Source organism: Hypanus sabinus, chromosome 4, assembly GCF_030144855.1.
Source record: "Hypanus sabinus isolate sHypSab1 chromosome 4, sHypSab1.hap1, whole genome shotgun sequence".
In the NCBI taxonomy this organism is placed as follows: Eukaryota; Metazoa; Chordata; class Chondrichthyes; order Myliobatiformes; family Dasyatidae; genus Hypanus; species Hypanus sabinus.
In genome coordinates this window covers 63,192,189-63,209,841 of record NC_082709.1, presented here as the reverse complement: position 1 = coordinate 63,209,841, position 17,653 = coordinate 63,192,189, and the positions used below count along the sequence as shown (strand labels likewise).

Sequence of the window (17,653 nt, the reverse complement as noted above, 5' to 3'; positions counted from 1 at the left end):
AGGGTCAAATTACATCATGTGAAAATATTGAATAAATGGCCTCCAAGTTTTTTCAAATTTAATAGAAGGGTCATATATGACGCTTCTAATTTTTTCCAAATTTAGACTTAACATAGTTTGAGAAAACCAATGAAATGTGGTAGGGGGATTAAATTCTTTCCAATTCAACAAAATGGACCTTCTAGCCATTAATGTAAGAAATGCAATCATCTGACAAGCAGAAGAAGATAAATGAATTGACTCCATCATTGATAAACCAAAGATTGCAGTAATAGAATGAGGTTGTAAATCAATGTTCAATACCGTGGAAATAATACCGAAAATGTCTTTCCAATATTTTTTCAAAGACGGACATGACCAAAACATATGAGTTAGAGAAGCTATCTCAGAATGACATCTGTCACATATAGGATTTATGTGGGAATAAAAACAAGCCAATTTATCCTTGGACATATGAGCCCTGTGCACAACTTTAAACTGTATCAATGAATGTTTAGCACATATAGAGGATAAATTAACTAGTTGAAGAATTTTATCCCAATTCTCAATAGGGATATTAAAGTTAAGTTCTCTTTCCCAATCATTCTTAATCTTATAAAAGGCCTCTGAACGTATTTTCATAATTATATTGTAAACATTTGAAATTACACCTTTCTGAAAAGAATTTAGTTCTAACAATTTCTCCAAAATACCTGAAGAATCTAGATTTGGAAAGGTAGGAAGTACAGTGTTTAAAAAGTTCCTAGGTTTTCTAAAATTGACTCCTTCTACCTTAGACCACGAACTTATCAGTCACCCCTTGTATTTCAATGCAAGAACTATTGTAGGAAAGGTGAATAATAGTACTGAAGATGAGGTAGCTGGTTCACAAACAGAGGCAATGTGTGGTGAGGAGAGGTTGTTAATAGGGCAAAATTGCAGTCAACAGAATGAGTTGTAATGTAAAAGATGGACAAAATTGAAAAGGGTGAATGCAGGATTGAAGGTGTTGTATTTGAATGAGTGCAGTATATGGAATAACTTGCAGTGCAGTTGCAGATTGGCAGGTATAATATAGGCATCACTGAATCATGACTGGAAGATTATAGCAGGGAGCTAATACACATTGGATACACATTGTATCGAAAAGACAGGCAGGAAGGCAGAGGGAACGGTGTTGCTGTGTTGGTAAAAAATGAAATCAAGTCATTAGATTGAGGTGATGTAGGGTTGGTAGGTATTGAATCATTGTGGATAGAGCTAAGGAACTGAAAGGGTTTGAAGACCCTGATGGAAGTTAAATACAGGCCCCCGAAAAGGAGTAAGGATTTGGCCTACAAATTATAATGGGAGATGGAAAATGCAGCCAAAAGGGCAGTGTTACAATAGTCACAGAGGATTTTAATATGCAGATAGATTGGGAAAATCAGATTGGTGCTGCAATCCAGGAAGGGGAATTTCTAGAGTGCCGAGAAAATGGCTTTTTAGAGCAGCTCGTAGTTGAACCCCCTTGAGGATCAGCTATTCAGGATTGGGTGTTGTGTAATGAAAGTGATCGTAGTATGATCAAATTCACCATGGAATTCGAGAAGGAGAAGCTAAAATCAGATATATCAGGTTACAGTGGATTAAAGGGAATTACAGAGGCATGAGAAAGGAGAATTGATTGGAAAAGAACAGTGGCAGGGATAACAGCAGAACAGCAATGGCTGGAATTTCTGGAAGCCATTTGGAAGGCACAGGATATATACATCTCATATATTCTAAAAGGAAGATGACAACAGTGGCTGACAAGACAAGTTAAAGCCAACATGAAAGCCAAAGAGAGGGCATATGATAGAGCAAAATAGTAGGAAGAAAATTAGGAGGATTAGGAAGCTTTTAAAAACCATCTGAAAGCATCTAAAAATCATTAAGAAGGTAAAGATGGAGTACTAAAGTAAGCTAGCCAATAATATTAAAGAGGGTACCAAGAGTTTCTTCAGATACATAAAGTGTAAAAGAGGTGAGAGTGGATATTGGACCACTAGAAAATGTTGCTGGAGAGATGGTAATGGGGAGCAATGAAATGGTGGACAAACTGAATAAGTGTTTTGCATGGTGGAAGTTCCAGGTGACAGGGGGCATGAAGTGTGTGAAGTTACCATAACTAGAGAATAGGTTCTTGGGAAACTGAAAGGTCTGAATGTAGATAAGTCACCTGGACCAGATGGTGTACACTCCAGAGTTCAGAAAGAATGGCTGAAGAGATTGTAGAGGCATTAATAATGATCTTTTGGGAATCACTTGATCTGAAAGACTGGAAAATTGCAATTGTCACTCCACTCTTCAAGAAGGGAGAGAGGTAGAAGAATGGAAATTATAGGCCAGTTATTCTGACCTTGGCAGTTGGGAAGATATTGGATTTGATATTTAAGGATGAAGTCTCAGGGTACTTGGAAGCATATGATAAAATAGGCCTTAGTCAGTATGGTTTCCTGTAGAGAAACTCTTGCTTGACAAATTTGTTTGAATTCTTTGAAGAAATAGCAAGCAAACTAGACAAAAGAGTATCAGTTGATGCTGTTCACTTGGGATTTTCAGAAGGCCTTTGACAAGGTGCCATACATGAGGCTGCTTAACAAATTATGAGCCATGTTATTACAGGCGAGATTTCAGCATGGATAAAATAGTGGCTGGTTGGCAGGAGGCAAAGAGTGGGAATAAGGACAGCCTTTTGTAGCTGGTTAGTAGTGTTCCAGATTGGTCTGTGTTTCGACCAATTCTTTTTACATTATATGTCAATGATTTGGATAATGGAACACATGGCTTTGTTGCAAAATTTGCAGACAATATGAAGATAGCTGGAGAAGAGGTAGTTTTGAGGAAGTGGAGAGGCTACAAAAGGTCTTAAGACAAATTCGGAGTATGGGCAATGAAATCGCAGATAAAATACAATGTCGGGAAGTGTATGTTCATGCACTTTGGTCGAAGAAATGAAAGGGCTGACTATTTTGTAAGTGGAGAGAAAATACAACAAAACCGAGATGTGAAGGGACTTGTTCGTCCTTGCACAGGATTCACTAAAGATGAATTTGCAAGTTGAGTCTGTGGTGAAGGCAAATGCAACGTTAGCATTCATTTCAAGAGGATTAGAATCTAAAAGCAAGAATGTAATGTTGAAACTTTATAAAGCACTGGTGAGGCCTCACTTAGAGCATTGTGAGCAGGTTTGGACCCCTTAGAAAGGATGTGCTGAAACTGGAGAGGGTTCAAAGAAGATTCATGAAAATGATTCCGGGATTGAGTGGCTTGTCATATGAAGGGCACGTGATGGTTCTGGCCCTGTATTCACTAGAATTCAGAAGAATGAGGAATGACCTCATTGAAACGTATTGAATGGTGAAAGGCCTTGATAGAGTGGATGTGAAGAGGCTGCTTATTATGGTGGGAGAGTAGGATCGGAGGACATATCCTCAGAATAGAGGGGTGTCCTTTTAGAAAGGAGATGTGGAGGAATTTCTTTAGCCTGAGTGGTGAAACTGGAATTACTTGCCACAGGCAGCTGTGGAGGCCAAATTTTTATGTGATCCTCAGGTTCTGTGGGCTGCGTAAGTCTAGGAAAGATGATCTCTGGCCTCACCAAACGTATGAGATTGAGGTTCAAAACCTCCTGTTTGTGTGGATGCTGAGTGATGTGTTACCCTGTTACAAATCAGTACCATGGAATAACAGAGAGTACACCATATGCAATTAAATGATTTAGCTTTATAATTCTTAATTTGACTGAAGGGTTAGTAAAGTGAAACAAAAAAAAGGACCCATTTTATTGAAATTGTAAATGTGCACAAGTTGGAGCTCACAGTTTCCCTTCTGCTGGTCCTCCACCGATTTCCCCAGACTTTGTCAACTCCTGGCCCCACTCCAAGTCCACTCCTTTCTGGTGTTTCCAACCTCTCCTTTCTGTCATCTTCTCTCTCCATCTTCCGCTGAACAAAGACCCAGATCACCTCGGTGTCAGGCACACAGCCAGAAAAAACACTCCCCTCATTGGATGGCTCACATTCCAAAGCACCAGTTACCTCTAACCATAACCCAAACACTGCTGCTGTAAAAAGACCATTACATTAGCAGTGAAACCTTTCCTAGGACATTACATATATTTAAAGCAGAGGTTGATAGATTCTTGATTGGTCAGGGCATGAATGGATATGGGGAGAAGGCAGGAGATTGGGGCTGAAAGTAAAATTGGGTGAAATGATGAAATGGCTGAGCAGACTCGATGGGATAAATGGCCTAGCTCTGCTCTTGTATCTTATGGTCCTATGGTGGTGTTATCCTGCCTTTAGAGTACTACTTCTTTGGAATGTATCTATCCTGCTTCTTCCGAATTGCTTCCAGAAACTCCAGCCTTTGTTGATCTCCTGCTAGCCGTACTACTGTCCCCTTTCAATCAACTTTGGCCAGCTCCTCTCTCATGCCTTTGTAATTCCCTTTGCCCCACTGTAATATTAATGCATTTGACTCTAGCTTCTCCCTCTCAAATTGCAGGGTGAATTCTAACATATTGTGATCACTGCCTCCTAAGGTTTCCTTTATCTTAAACTCCCTAATCAAATCTGGTTCATTACACAGCACCCAAATCAGTGGGCCCTACCACAAGCTGCTCTAAAAAGCCGTCTTGTAGGCACTTTACAAATTTTCTTGGATCCAACACCAACTTGATTTTCCCAACCTACTTGCATTTTGAAATACCCATGAGTATTGTAACATAGCTTTTTTGACATGCATTTTCTATCTCCTAATGTAACCTGTAACCCATATCTCGGCTATTGTTTGGAGGCCTGTATATAACTCCCATCAGGGTCTTTTTAACCCTTGCAGTTTCTTAACTTGGAGCTTCTCTGGTTCACTGCTGGACCTGTTTCTGGTATCACAAGCCATGATGAAGCCTTGGAGACATTTTGGATAGAGTCAAAATGAAGAGTCACAACCTAAGACATTGAGTGTCCATTTCCCTTCATGGGTGATGCCTGACTTGCTGAGTCCCTCCAGCATTTTGTGCTTTGCTGGGCAAAGCCTGTGCATTGCCAAATGTCCACCATCAGTGTCCAGTAGATGAACCATCCTCCCAAGGTGCCAGGTTCTCAATTTCAGCTAATTTGATTTGCTTCCCTCCATCAACTATCAAAGAGGGAGGGGTAAACTGCTATGGTTTTAAAGCCTCTTTTGATTTAGGTGTAGAACCAATCAGGCAGTTGTTTGTAAATTTATGCACTGTGGTCCAGATAGAAAGCTGAGCAGGGCAGGTTTGCAATACAGGTTGTACACTGCCCTGTCAGCCATATGGTGGAAGAGGTAGTCAATGGTCACATCAAACAGCTTAGACTTTACCACTTGTACTTAATTTGGGTTTCAAAGTGATTCATCAGATACTCATTCATCACAGAAACTTTCCTGCCTACCCCCACGCCTCCCTCCCCCTATTTACATTAGGGGACATTTACAGCAGCCTATTAATCTACTTTCTGTGTGTTTGGGTTATGGGAGGAACCAGAACCCCCTGAAAAAAAACATGTGGTTATTTAGAGAGGATGCAAGCACTGTGCACATGGCCCCTGTGCACGGGATCTAACCTGGGTTACTGGAGCTGAGGAAGCAGCTCTACGAGCTGTACCATTGCGCTGCACCGTAATTTTCCTCCTTAAGGCAGTACAGAGAGCTGTACTTCAAGGAAGTGGAATACCACCGCTAATAATAACATTCGGAGAATGCACATTTGTCTGAAAGACAAGTATTTTGGTCAGTCTGACCTGCTGAGTTCCTCCAGCATTTTGCGTATGTAACCCTGGATTTCCAGCATCTGTAGAGTCTCTTGTGTTAAGGATTTTGGTTGTTATTACTGAATTCAGTAGAGTAGAGATAGTTGAAGAGATCTAAATGGGCTGGCAGTTTTAGTGTTTGTTTTAAAGCAGCTATTTATGTTGAAACATCTGCCTTGTTCTTTGACAGGGAGCCCCTGCTCTTTGGCAGAGAGCATTGACCTCAGTGTTCAAATTAATTGGCACAGGAAGGCTCCATTAGCATTGCCCTTGCCTTCTGTAAAAGTGTTGTGTGTTTATACACACACTCTTCACATTAATACTGAGCAGATTCAATAAACAGTGACCTCCAGTTAGAGTGGATGATATCTTCTCGACTGAAATTAAATCCATATTTTCAGTAAATGGTTATTCTTTCCAAATTTTAATTAAAATTCAGGTGACTGCACTTCAAGAGACCATTAACCAGGCTGAGAATTAGTGAGCCAAGCTTTTTTTGTTAACGGGTGCAAAGAATTTGCGATTTAACTCTTAAGAGCTTATTCAAGGAAAAGTTGTCTTCTTCATGAGCTACTGTTACCCCAGCCTACTTTGCTATGTTCCCCTTCTTAATTAGCGCCTTTGTGCAGACTTCATGAAGTTTACAACTACATGGTGACATGGCAAGAAGAGCAGCTGTCAGATGACTCCAGTGACCTGTAATTGAAACTGACCTCGGCTGCTGTTTTGTGTGGGGTTTGCCCGTTCTCCTTGTGACCGTCTGTGCTTCCTTGGGATGCTCGGGTTTCCCTCTGCATCCCACAGATGGGCGTGCAGATTAATTAGCCACTATAAACCATCCTTATTGTAGATAAGTAGCAAATGAATTCAAGGGAGTTCATATGAGAGTGGACAAGTTAAACGTACAAGGCAATAAAGAGAGAGGGAATGAGATTGTCCTAGTGGGAGCCAATTGGGACTGATGGGCTGAATGGCCTTCTGCATTAAGGTTTCCTAACTTTTAATTCTTTTTGTACATTATCCTGAAGGTTATCAGTGTTTGAGGATTGAAACAAAATTGTCGATCTCAGGTCAATCTGCAAATTTTTGTAAGTAATTTTGAAGGGTACCCCCTCCTTCCCCCCCCCCCTCCACCAGTAATGCAGAACCCAAACTGAGGGGAAGAAACTCCCACAGACCATATTATGATAATCACCGGTCTTCAATCAGCTGCTTTTAGGAGGAATAATTGGCGGGGATATATTTGTTTTGTATATTTCACTTAATGCGACTGGAGTCAATAAATGACCTCCAGTTGGAAAGGAGATGGTGGATATGATGGAATCACTCCCTATCAAACTTCCTTAAACCTTTCTTCAAGTAGGTACAGAGGAAAGGTGCTTGGAAGTAGGTACAAAGGAGATGTCAGGGGTAAGTTTTTTTTAATGCAGAGAGTGGTGAGTTCATGGAATGCGCTGTCAGTGGTGGTGATGGAGGTGGAAACGATAGGGTCTTTTAAGAGACTCCTGAACAGGTACATAGAGATTAGACAAATAGAGGTAAAACCAAGGTATTTCTAAGGTAGGGACATGTTCGGCACAGCTTTGGGGGCCGAAGGGCCTGTATAGAGTTGTATGTTTTCTGTGTTTCTGTTGAAGTCTATCAGTGAAATAGCATCATTCTCAGAACTTTCAAACAACCAACCAGGACCTTTCATGGTCTGTGGTGAGGAGGGCCCTCCCTATCAGATCTTTAATATATGATTGGAAGATTGGCCATATTGCCCTCGTGGGGTGGAATGTGCTGATTTGCCCACTTTTTTGGACAATGCATTTGCAAGGAATGTGCTAGTGTTAAGCAATGGGAATAACAGAATATTGACTTTAATGCACTATAGTATAAATGAATATTTTATGAATAAAGTATATTAAAAAAATCTTCCACCTGAGGCCTAATTAGTAAAGGATTAGCAGAACTGTTATTGATGTATGTGTCTCCCTCTTGTTTGCTCCCACAGGCTGTACATCTTACTCATGCGAGCTTCCAGATTGAGGCCTTTGACACTACCTTTATCCTAGATATTACACTGAACAAGTAAGTACCAACTATCTTATATGCATGCGCGCACACATTCCAAGGGCTTCAGGGCTTGAAATCAGACATGACTCCAGCTTCTGAAAGTGCCATTCTTTGTCATTGGTGGTGGACAGCAATGGGGTTACTGGATAATTAGGTGTAGAAGAAGAATTTGATCCTAATTAACAGATTCATGGTAACAGTATTGCTTTAGTCATTTTTTTGAGTCTAAAGGGTATATGAAGTTCTTTGGTGAGCAGACAGCTGTGTCACAGCCAGTCTGGTCATTCCCATTGTTTTCCACCCATTTCTCAGGTTCATAGCTCTTGATCAACCTGAGCAACACACACAAAATGCTAGAGGAACTCAGCCGACTAGGCAGCATCTATGGGGAAAAAAGTATAGTCGACATTTTGAGCTGAAACCCTTAAGCAGGACAGGTTCTTTGGTAGCCTGGCTTGCCGAGTTCCTCCAGCATTTTGTGTGTGTTGCTCTGATTTCCAGCATCTGCAAATTTTCTCCTGTTTGTTCTCGATGAACCCACCACTCCATTTAGCAACAGTATAAATCCCAGCAGCACCCTCCATTAGCCAGTGATGCTGTGATCTGTCTGATCCATAAATGCACCACGCCTTATTTCTCCTTAATGTTGTCTTTAGTTTGTCTACAGATGTACTGTAAACTCCATGAACCTTTGCCAAGATGTGATTCATTTATTTTCTCTAAGCTTCAGCTCGTAAGTACATGAGCCACCTTAAAGTTGGTTAGATTTTGTGAGCCCACTGTTGATGTTACTGACATTTTAATTGTGTTAACCATTAAAAAAAATTGTAATGCTTCAGTCATTTTTGAATGATTGAGAATAACAGGGAATAGGAAGTGCAGAAGGCAAGTTCTCTGGTGAACAGACAGCTGTATCTCAGCCAATCTGAAATCGGAAGACTTGGTTTTAGAAACCTCTTTCGCCATTTGGTAGTAACACACTTTGGAGATTCCAATAAGGTTAGGGTTATTACACTCCAGAATATAAAATCTAATCTTGACACTTTGGGTAGCTGCGGTTTAGCATGTCAATTTGTGGGTACACCTCACTCTTCCTCCCCCACCTTGGGTGCACGTATAAGCATTCTGAGCCCCATTTTGAGGAAGAATAGTAGTGATATCCTTTCTGCCTGCCCATGATTATCCCTTAGCCAGTGCTGCTGTCTTCTTAAGAAAAAAGGCCTTGAGTAATTTGATCATTACAATGGGCGTTTACACTATGCAGCGTCAGAAATCTTTGCTTGGCTGCAAAGAACGCAGAGTGTCTTGAAGTAGTGGAAGAAACCACTTAATGCAAAGCCTGCCTTTTCTTCCCTGGTTAGTACAAACCCAAAGCCACATGAAGATCAGGAACACCTCCAGGATTTGAAAATAGGATCCGTTTTCCCTGCAGTGTTGCGGCTTTGCAAACACAGCTAAATCCAAATATCAATTAGTGTATTTGATGAATAGCTGATTGGAGTGATGAAGGGCTGAAGAGAATTAATCATTTGATGGTCTCTTGGGCACTGAGAATGTGGCAGCCTCTGTGCTGGCCCAGTGCGTAGATCTTAGACTGTAACACAATCTTGCCTGCTGATTGGTTACTGTAAGTGATTGATTTATTGCTCATCTCTACTTCTGCGTTACTGTTTTCTGGGCGCTATTGATGATGCCAGTGATGTTTAAGCTACTTCAAGTGCTTGATGGCTTCCTGAGCATCTGCTGGCTTTTTCTGAAATGCAGGATGTTTTTTATCCCCTTTCCTGTACCACTTATCCTTCCAATTATTCAAAGGTTATTTATTATCAAAGTATATATATCTCACCATATTAATTTTCTTGCAGATACTTACAGGAAATACAATAGAATTTTTGAAAACTATCAATAATAAACTATAAATAACCAAGACTGACAAATAACCAATCTGCAAATAATAATAAAGTGGAAAAAAGTAAATAAATAATATTGAGAACATGAGTTGTAGAGCCCCTGAAAGTGAGTCAGTAAGTTGTGGAGTCAGTTCTGTGTTGAAGTGAGTGAAGTTATCTACGCTGGTTCAGGAGTTTTATAGATGTAGGGTAATAACTGTTCCAAAATCTGGTAGTGTGGGACCTAAGGCCTCTATAACTCCTTCCTGCTGGTGGTAGCAAGAAGAGAACATGGCCTGGTCGATGCGGTCTTATATAATGGGTGCTGCTTTCACATGTCATCAGTAATGGGATTGTACCAAACAATTACCAGGAATAGTGCAACAACATGCAAAATGCTGGAGACACTCGACAGATCAGGCAGCATTTATGGAGGGAAATGAGCAGTCGACATGTCAGGTCAAGACCCTTCATCAACCATTGGATCTGAAATATTGACTATCCATTTCCCTCCACAGATGCTGCTTGATCTACTCTAACAAGTAGTCTTAGGATTGCACTGGAGTGTCAGTATTTCTATTGCCCACCACGCACCAGTTTGTTCAAATCACGACGATGTGTCTTTAGTTTCATCCAGCTGATGTCGCAGGATCTTGCAGAGGGTGGAGCGAGGCTGGGCGACACGCTGTTTTTGAAGGCTGCTTGGTGGAAGCTGACATGAAGATACCTGTCTTCCCTTTCTTTCCAATTTGGGAAGCGTAATGGAGATGGGAACTCGCCAGTGCTTTCATTTGACAAGGAGTATGTGAGTTGGCTGATCTGACAGATCTGGGTATTGTAAAGCGGCAGGAACAGCTACTGCCACACAGTGCAGGAGATCCAGGTTCCATCCTGACCTTTTTGCAGAGTTTACTGGTTCCTCCTGTGACCAGTTGGTCGTTCTCTTCAACCCCCTCTCCCTCCCCCCCGGTGCCCTGACTTCCTCCCACACCCAAAGACATTGGGTTAAATGGCCACCATAAATTGCCAGTGTATTAGGTACAGCACTGTGCCAAAGTCTTAGACGTGTGTAGCTAGGATGCCTAAGACTTCTGCACAGTACTGTAGTAATTTTACATATTGCACTGTATTGCTGCCACAAAAACCATTCCATGGCCTGTGAGTGATGATAAACCTGATTCTGATATATGTCTGTGTTGTGGTCTGAGCCTGGGAAGGGGGCAAGGACTGGGGAATTATGGTTGGGAAAAGGGAAGGAGAGAGGGGAGCGAGTGTAAAACACCAGAGAGACATTCTGTAATGATCAATAAACCAATTGTTTGGAATCAAATGACCTTGCCTGATTTCTCAGGTCTGGGTGTGTCTGCACCTACGCCACCCACTGCCTCAGCACTCCTCCTGACCCACACCCCTCCAGCGGCACTCCACCCTCGCTATTCCCAACATCCTTTGCTCTCGCCAGATTTATATTTGTGATTACTTTTTAAAATTTATATTTGTAATTAATTTCAATCACTTTGTCGAGATCTGTTTTCACTTTGACAAAAAGAGTCTTTTTCTGTTGATCAGTGTCAAAAAAGCCAAATTAAATCCACTGTGAATCAATGTTGTAAAACAATAAACCTTGAAGCATATAAAATCTTAGAGAAACATATAAGATATTAGAGAAACGTATAAAATTATGAAAGGGATAGATATGATAGAGGCAGGAAAATTGTTTCCACTAGTAGGTGAGACTAGAACTAGGGGATATAGACTCAAGATTTGAGGGAGTAAGTTTAGGATGGAGTTGAAGAGGAACTGCTTTTCCCAGAGTGTGGTGAATCTGTGGAATTCTCTGCCCAGGGAAGCAGTGGAGGATTCCTCAGTAAAGATATTTAAAACAAGGTTAGATAGATTTTTGCATAGCAGGGGAATTAGGGGTTATGGGGAAAAGGCAGGTAAGTGGAGATGAGTCAATGGTCAGATCAGCCATGAACTTATTGAATGGCGGAGCAGGCTCAACGGGCCAGAAAGTCCACTCCTGCTCCTATTTCTCATGTTCTTATGAAAACTTCCAAGGAGTGGGGGGGGGGGGTGTGAATACTTCTGTGTGTGTGTTATAAAGCTATAGTATTTGTCACCCCCTGGAAGTTTTCATATCTTACTGTTTTACAGCATTGAATGACAGTGGATTTAATTTGGTTTTAGCATAGAAAATGCACTAAGCGTTTGATGGTCAGTGCAGATTTGGTGGGCTGATGGACATGTTTCTGTGCAGTGTCTCTATTAATCTGAATGCTCACCTCCATGTCCCAAGGCTGGGAAGACCACGAAGGAAAACCTTTGCCCTATTGTAGAGCAGCCAACTACCAGCAGAATGCCAAATTTTGGAAATTTTTAGTGTTTGTATCAGAGCAGGGCAAGTCACAGCAGTTGTCATTATCCATACTTTATTCTGGACTCTTTGGCTTTTCTGGCTGTCAGAGTTGGCATGAGGCAATGGGACAGCAGGGCGTGGGTGGTATTGGAAGGAAACGCATGACTTTTAGATTCGGATTCAGTTTCATTTACCACGATGCATGAAATGTGTCATTTGCATTAACAACCAACACACCGAAGGGTGCGCTGAGGGTGGCCTGTAAGTAATGCTGCACGTTCTTAAGTCAAATCAGGTGCTGAGAGTGAGCATATTAAAATGGACTAGATTAAGAGAAAGGGGAAAAGATTGACATGGGGAAAACAAGAAAAATATTTTTTTTAAATAATTGAAGTTCTCTAGTTTACTGCGTACGAGTATGGTTGAATATTCCAGCCCTGATTTTGCATAAACACTGGTGTTGCTGTTAAAAATATAATTAACTGCCTTAATCTCAGTTTAGTGAAGGTAATGTAATCAATGAAAGGTTTTGGTCTGAAGGACTCTCCTGACTTGCTGAGTTCCTCAGTTACTCTGGATTTCCAAAGTCTGCAGAATCTCTGTGTTTGTGAGTTTATGCAACTGGTTCTCAGAAATGAAGCGCTGATGGGTGTGTGATAGTGCGGTGTACATCAATCAGCAAGGGTATGGCCTACTCTGTTTTTAATACCAATTTTCACATTAACAATAGCATGTCTCTTTCAGCAATGTATAATTGGATAGAGAATTGTACAACCAGGCCTGATAATACTTTCCTACTGCACATGAGTACTGAGGCAAAGAGAGAACACTCAGTGATGATTTTAAAGAAAAGAGGTTCCTCTGTTAGTTGGGGTGGGGAAGTACTGAAGTCTAGAGCAAAAGGGATAGAGGCATCACAAACTTAGAGCTGCAAACTAAATTGACTTATCACCATGGCAACCCTGGCCTCACGCTACCATAGGTATACTCTTTGTTCTACCCTTCCCACCCACACCACCTACTCTGCTCCTTAAAATTCATTTGTTTCCTCCATGCCATTTCTGACAAAGTATTTGTGACGTGAAATGTGCACTCTCTCTCTCTTCCCGCAGATATCGCCTGACCTGCTGTAAATTTGTAGTTTTTCTTTAAATTCAAACTAAGCTGATGTCAGGAAGCACTTGCAGCCAGAGAGTTATGGAGACAGGATTGGTGTTAAAAAAAAGCAGTTGATTGTTGTCATAGATTTAGAGGTATGAAGGACCTGTTGCCCTATTGTCACTATGGCTGAAGATAGAGGCAGTGCTAGACTTAATCCCAAGGGATGAAAGCAGCCAAGTAGGTGAAATATTAGTGGGCGAGCTCTTTATGAATTGTGAACATAATGGACTTTTAAAGTAGTTATGGAACAGGATAGTGATGGTCCAGTAATTGGAGAAAGGCAGAATTCCGTATCATTGGTCAGGACCTGGTAAAATTGGAGTGGGAGCAGCTACTTGCAAGTAAATATACATTCCTGAAGTGGGAGTCTTTTAAAAGTGAAATCGTGGGAGTTGAGGGCCAGTTAGTCTGAGAGGGCAGAGTTAATCTGCACTTTAAAAAAAGTTAATGATCTAATCCTACAATAATCACTGTCAGGTTTGTGTAAGTGGGTGACTAATTGGTATGGACTTGATGAGCAGAAGGGCTTGTTTCCGGGCTTTCTCTCTTCGACTCCACACCGGGAAAGGCAGAGATTTATCAGAGTGGGTGAGCGGGACTTTGGAGATCTTGCCTGGCTAATTCAGCTTTTTGAAGAAGTATTGAAATATATTGTTTGGAACAATGTGTTTGATGTGATTTATAGTCAGGCCTTTGACAAGAGCCTTCATGGAAGACGAGTTGAAAAGGCTACAGCCCATGGGTCCAAGGCAAGTTGGGTCCGAAATTGGCTTGGTGATTGGAGATGGAAGGTGATGGAGGAGATTTGCTTATTTCTAATTGGTCTGTGACTAGGAATGCATGGTAGGGATCAGTGCTTGGATCTTTGCTCTTTGTTTCATGCATTAACAATTTGAATGTGAATACAGAAGGTCTGACTGGTATATTGCAGCAGACGCGAAAGTGAGTGGCGGTGTTAGAGAGGAGAGTGTTCTTAGGCTACAGAAAGATATTGATCAGCTGGTTAATTGGGTAGGTGGAATTTAATCCTGAGAAGTGCATTTTGGGTGGTCAAAGAATGATGGGGCAAATACACCGTAAATGGCAGGTGCAAAATCCCTGAAGGTGCTAGTGCAAGTAGGTAAAGTGGTATACAAGATGCAGATCTTTTTTGCTGGACCATTGACAAGGAGGTCTTGGCATTACTTTATAACACATTGGCTTGGCCACACACCTGAATATTGTTTCATTATACTATAGAATGGAAGTGATGGTGCTAGATAGGGCTCAACAGAGATTCATTAGGAAATTGCTTGGGAAAGAATGTTCCAGTTTTGAGGAGAGACTGGATAGGGCTAAGCTTGTTTGCTTTGCAGCAGTGGAAGCTGGAGGGGGGAGATGGAGGAACCTGACAGAGGTGTACAAAATTGTGGATGTCTAGATAGGATAGGATTTCTTTTCTCTGTCAGGGAGGTATCTAAGAGCAGAGGGAGAAGGATTCATTTGAGGTAAGGAGTTTTGAGGAAGACGTTTTTCACCCAGAGAGTGGTTACAATCATGAAGGTGTTGTACGAAAAGGTGGTGGAGACAGTTACACTCACAATGTTTCAATCAACATCTGGATGAGCAATTGAATTGCCAAGGTATTGTGGCTTACTGATCTAGCTCTGATAAATGAAATGAATATAGATAGGTACCTGTTGGTAGGCATGGACGTGATGGGCCAAAGGGTTTGTTTGGTGCTGTATGACACCAGGTTTCATTGCTTTCCCGTTTGTAGTAGCACTTCTCCCCAGCAATTACTTCACTATTCTGTGCACAAGCTGGATATATCTGACAGAGCCACCAGCTGGGAAATGAAACCCTTTCAGCCCTTGGCATCTGCAGTTCGCAGCAAGTTCTGCTGGTGCTGCTGTCACAGCATATCCAGTCGTTAGTTCTCAACTTTGCCCACTCAAGACTTTTCCAGATGCTATGGGATGCTGTTATGTTCATTGCAGACAGTACAAACATCTGGTGTGAAAAAGGATGATGAGTTTGCAGTCTCTCAGCAGGCCTGAGCTATGGTCCAGATGTAACTCTGAGTCAGTCTGCAATTTGGGAGCTTGATTCTCCCGTCCTGGGCTTCTGACAACTGTGAAAGGCCCTTGGATCCTTTATTTAACTGCACTTGAAATGCTTCATTATGTTTTTTTTCTTTAACCATCTACCTAGCTACCAGCCACTGTTCAGTAAGGAAGCAGAACTTTGAGCATCATGTTATCTTGCCTGACCGCACTGGTAGCGAGGGTGAACAGAAACTCTGGCTGCTCTGCTCCACAGATCAACTTTAGCTTTGCAAAGTGTTTTCTCCACTGATTCAAGATTCAAGTTTCTTTTTCATGGTGAGGCAGTAGCTGTACTAGCTGTGCTGCTGTGGATATTATGAACTTGTGAATACTTTTAAAGGATGGGCATGCCTATCTATCTTTCACTCCTCTCTCATTCTGAGTCTTTGATCTCAACTATTATTGTCCCAATGTGTAATACCTTGATGGTTTTTATGCAAAAATGCCTGCAGAACAAGATGTGTATGTACCGCCTTTCGCAACTTTTGAGCCTGACAAAGTACTTGCATGTGAGCAAATTTGTGCATAGTTTAAATTCCGCATACCGGTATAAAATAATTTTAGTGTGGTAGATTTATGGATGAATAGCAACAACAGCTTCCCCACTCTGCTCTATTAAAAGGTGTAATGGGAACATTTACATGTCTAAAAAACAAATCACAGTTCACTGTTTCATTAGACAGTTAACACCTCTGGGTGAATACTACATTAGCATCTCTTATTTTGAGGCTCTAAAGATGGACTTGAACTCACAATCTTCCCGCTCGTGGAGAATGCGGGAATTCGGGTAATACCTACAGGATCTGCAGTGAACTGGGATCAAATGGAAATGCCACTTTGCGGAGTGAAAAACACCTGTCATTTGAATCTGGTTGTTGGCATTGATCACAGGCTGTCGAGGCATCAGCTGTCAGGTGTCAGCACAGCACTGAAGAAATGGGTTTGTGTTTGCTCCTGCTTATATATAAATCCAGAGTTTTGACTACTTCCCAAAGGAAAAGCTTGGATAGCCAGCACACAAGGATCAAAGACTTGATGGAGGAGTGGTCAAGGTTGTGTTGGAGGCAATAGTAGGAATGTATTGACAACTTGCACTGAAGCAAAGATATGGATGGACTGTGTTTGGAATAGTGCCCACTGGGCGGAGAAGCATTGCCCTCTGATAGTAACAATGGAATTAGGTTGGATCATGTTCTCACTGGGTCAGCGGCTGACCTGGCCTAAGGTTTGCCTTTGATGCTGATCATTGTCAAGACTGTCACTATCCCTGACCATAATGGATGGCTACGTGGAGTGACTGCTTTCTATGGTTGCTGTCTGATATTGAGCCAGAATTTTGACCCAGCCTTGGCAGGAATGGTGACTTGTTCCCAAGTTGGAACTGTTGGACCAGCAAGGGAGTGAATCTTACACACAGTGGTGATCCCCATGCCCTGGTGACCCCACCCTTCAATCTGGGAAATCCTGTTGTGGGAACCTGGGTGCATGTTTATCTTGAGTGAGTGGGCATGGCTGAAGGTGCAGAATGATGTGTCAGTGAAATGGCTGTTTCACCCTGATAGTGTTGAGATTGAGCATCATTCAAGCTTGAGATGTTGATTATTGGGAGAGTACTACATTGCATTTCTTACAAGCCTGACAGATCATAGAAGGTAGTCAGGGGAGGGAATTATTCATCATGGAATACTCAGCCACTTAACCTACATTTACAGCGACAATTTAACTAGAACAGCCATGTAAGTATTTCCTGTCCTGGATGTTGATGTTTGGAAAATCGATAATGATAATGCCATTGCATGTCAAGAGGAGATGATTAAACAGTCTTTGTTGTTTGATGTGACTATTAACAAGTATATCAGTGGGATGGGTTGGAGGAAAATGTTCCCAGCTGTGTAAAACCAAAGACCAGAATGTTTGTCCAATTTTACTGCTTTCTAATTGAGGAGTTGCCAGTGGAATGGAAGGCTAACCTGAGGATGAAAGGAAGGTCATTGATCAAATATTTAATGACTTTGCCATCACCAATTCCCACACTATCAACTCTTGGTGGGGGGAATTGGGAATCACCTTAAACCACAAATACTGAGGCTTTCCTGGTTACAAAGGACCTGGTTTGTTGAAATCTTGCTTTACACATGGGTCAATAAATACTTTGGCAGCCTGACAAGTAATAAATGTCTTGGGTGTTCATTGACAATGAGGCATTCTGTACAGCACTAGGGTACATAAGACTTCTGCACAATACTGTGTGTTATGTCTTTCTAGTTACCAAATAACATTTAATACAACTGAGTTACTACAAAGCTATGTACTCTTATT

General features: G+C 41.5%; 1 protein-coding gene across 9 annotated transcripts in view; it reads left to right on the top strand.

Annotated features, from left to right (window-relative positions):
- Positions 1–17,653, top strand: part of LOC132392829 (disintegrin and metalloproteinase domain-containing protein 23-like) — a 153,330-nt gene that overhangs the window by 16,206 nt on the left and 119,471 nt on the right. For all 9 annotated transcript variants that reach the window (XM_059967280.1, XM_059967277.1, XM_059967276.1 and 6 more), the window contains exon 3: positions 7,777–7,853. In XM_059967280.1, the coding sequence (XP_059823263.1) occupies positions 7,777–7,853 (77 nt within the window). The remainder of the gene's footprint in view (positions 1–7,776; positions 7,854–17,653) is intronic.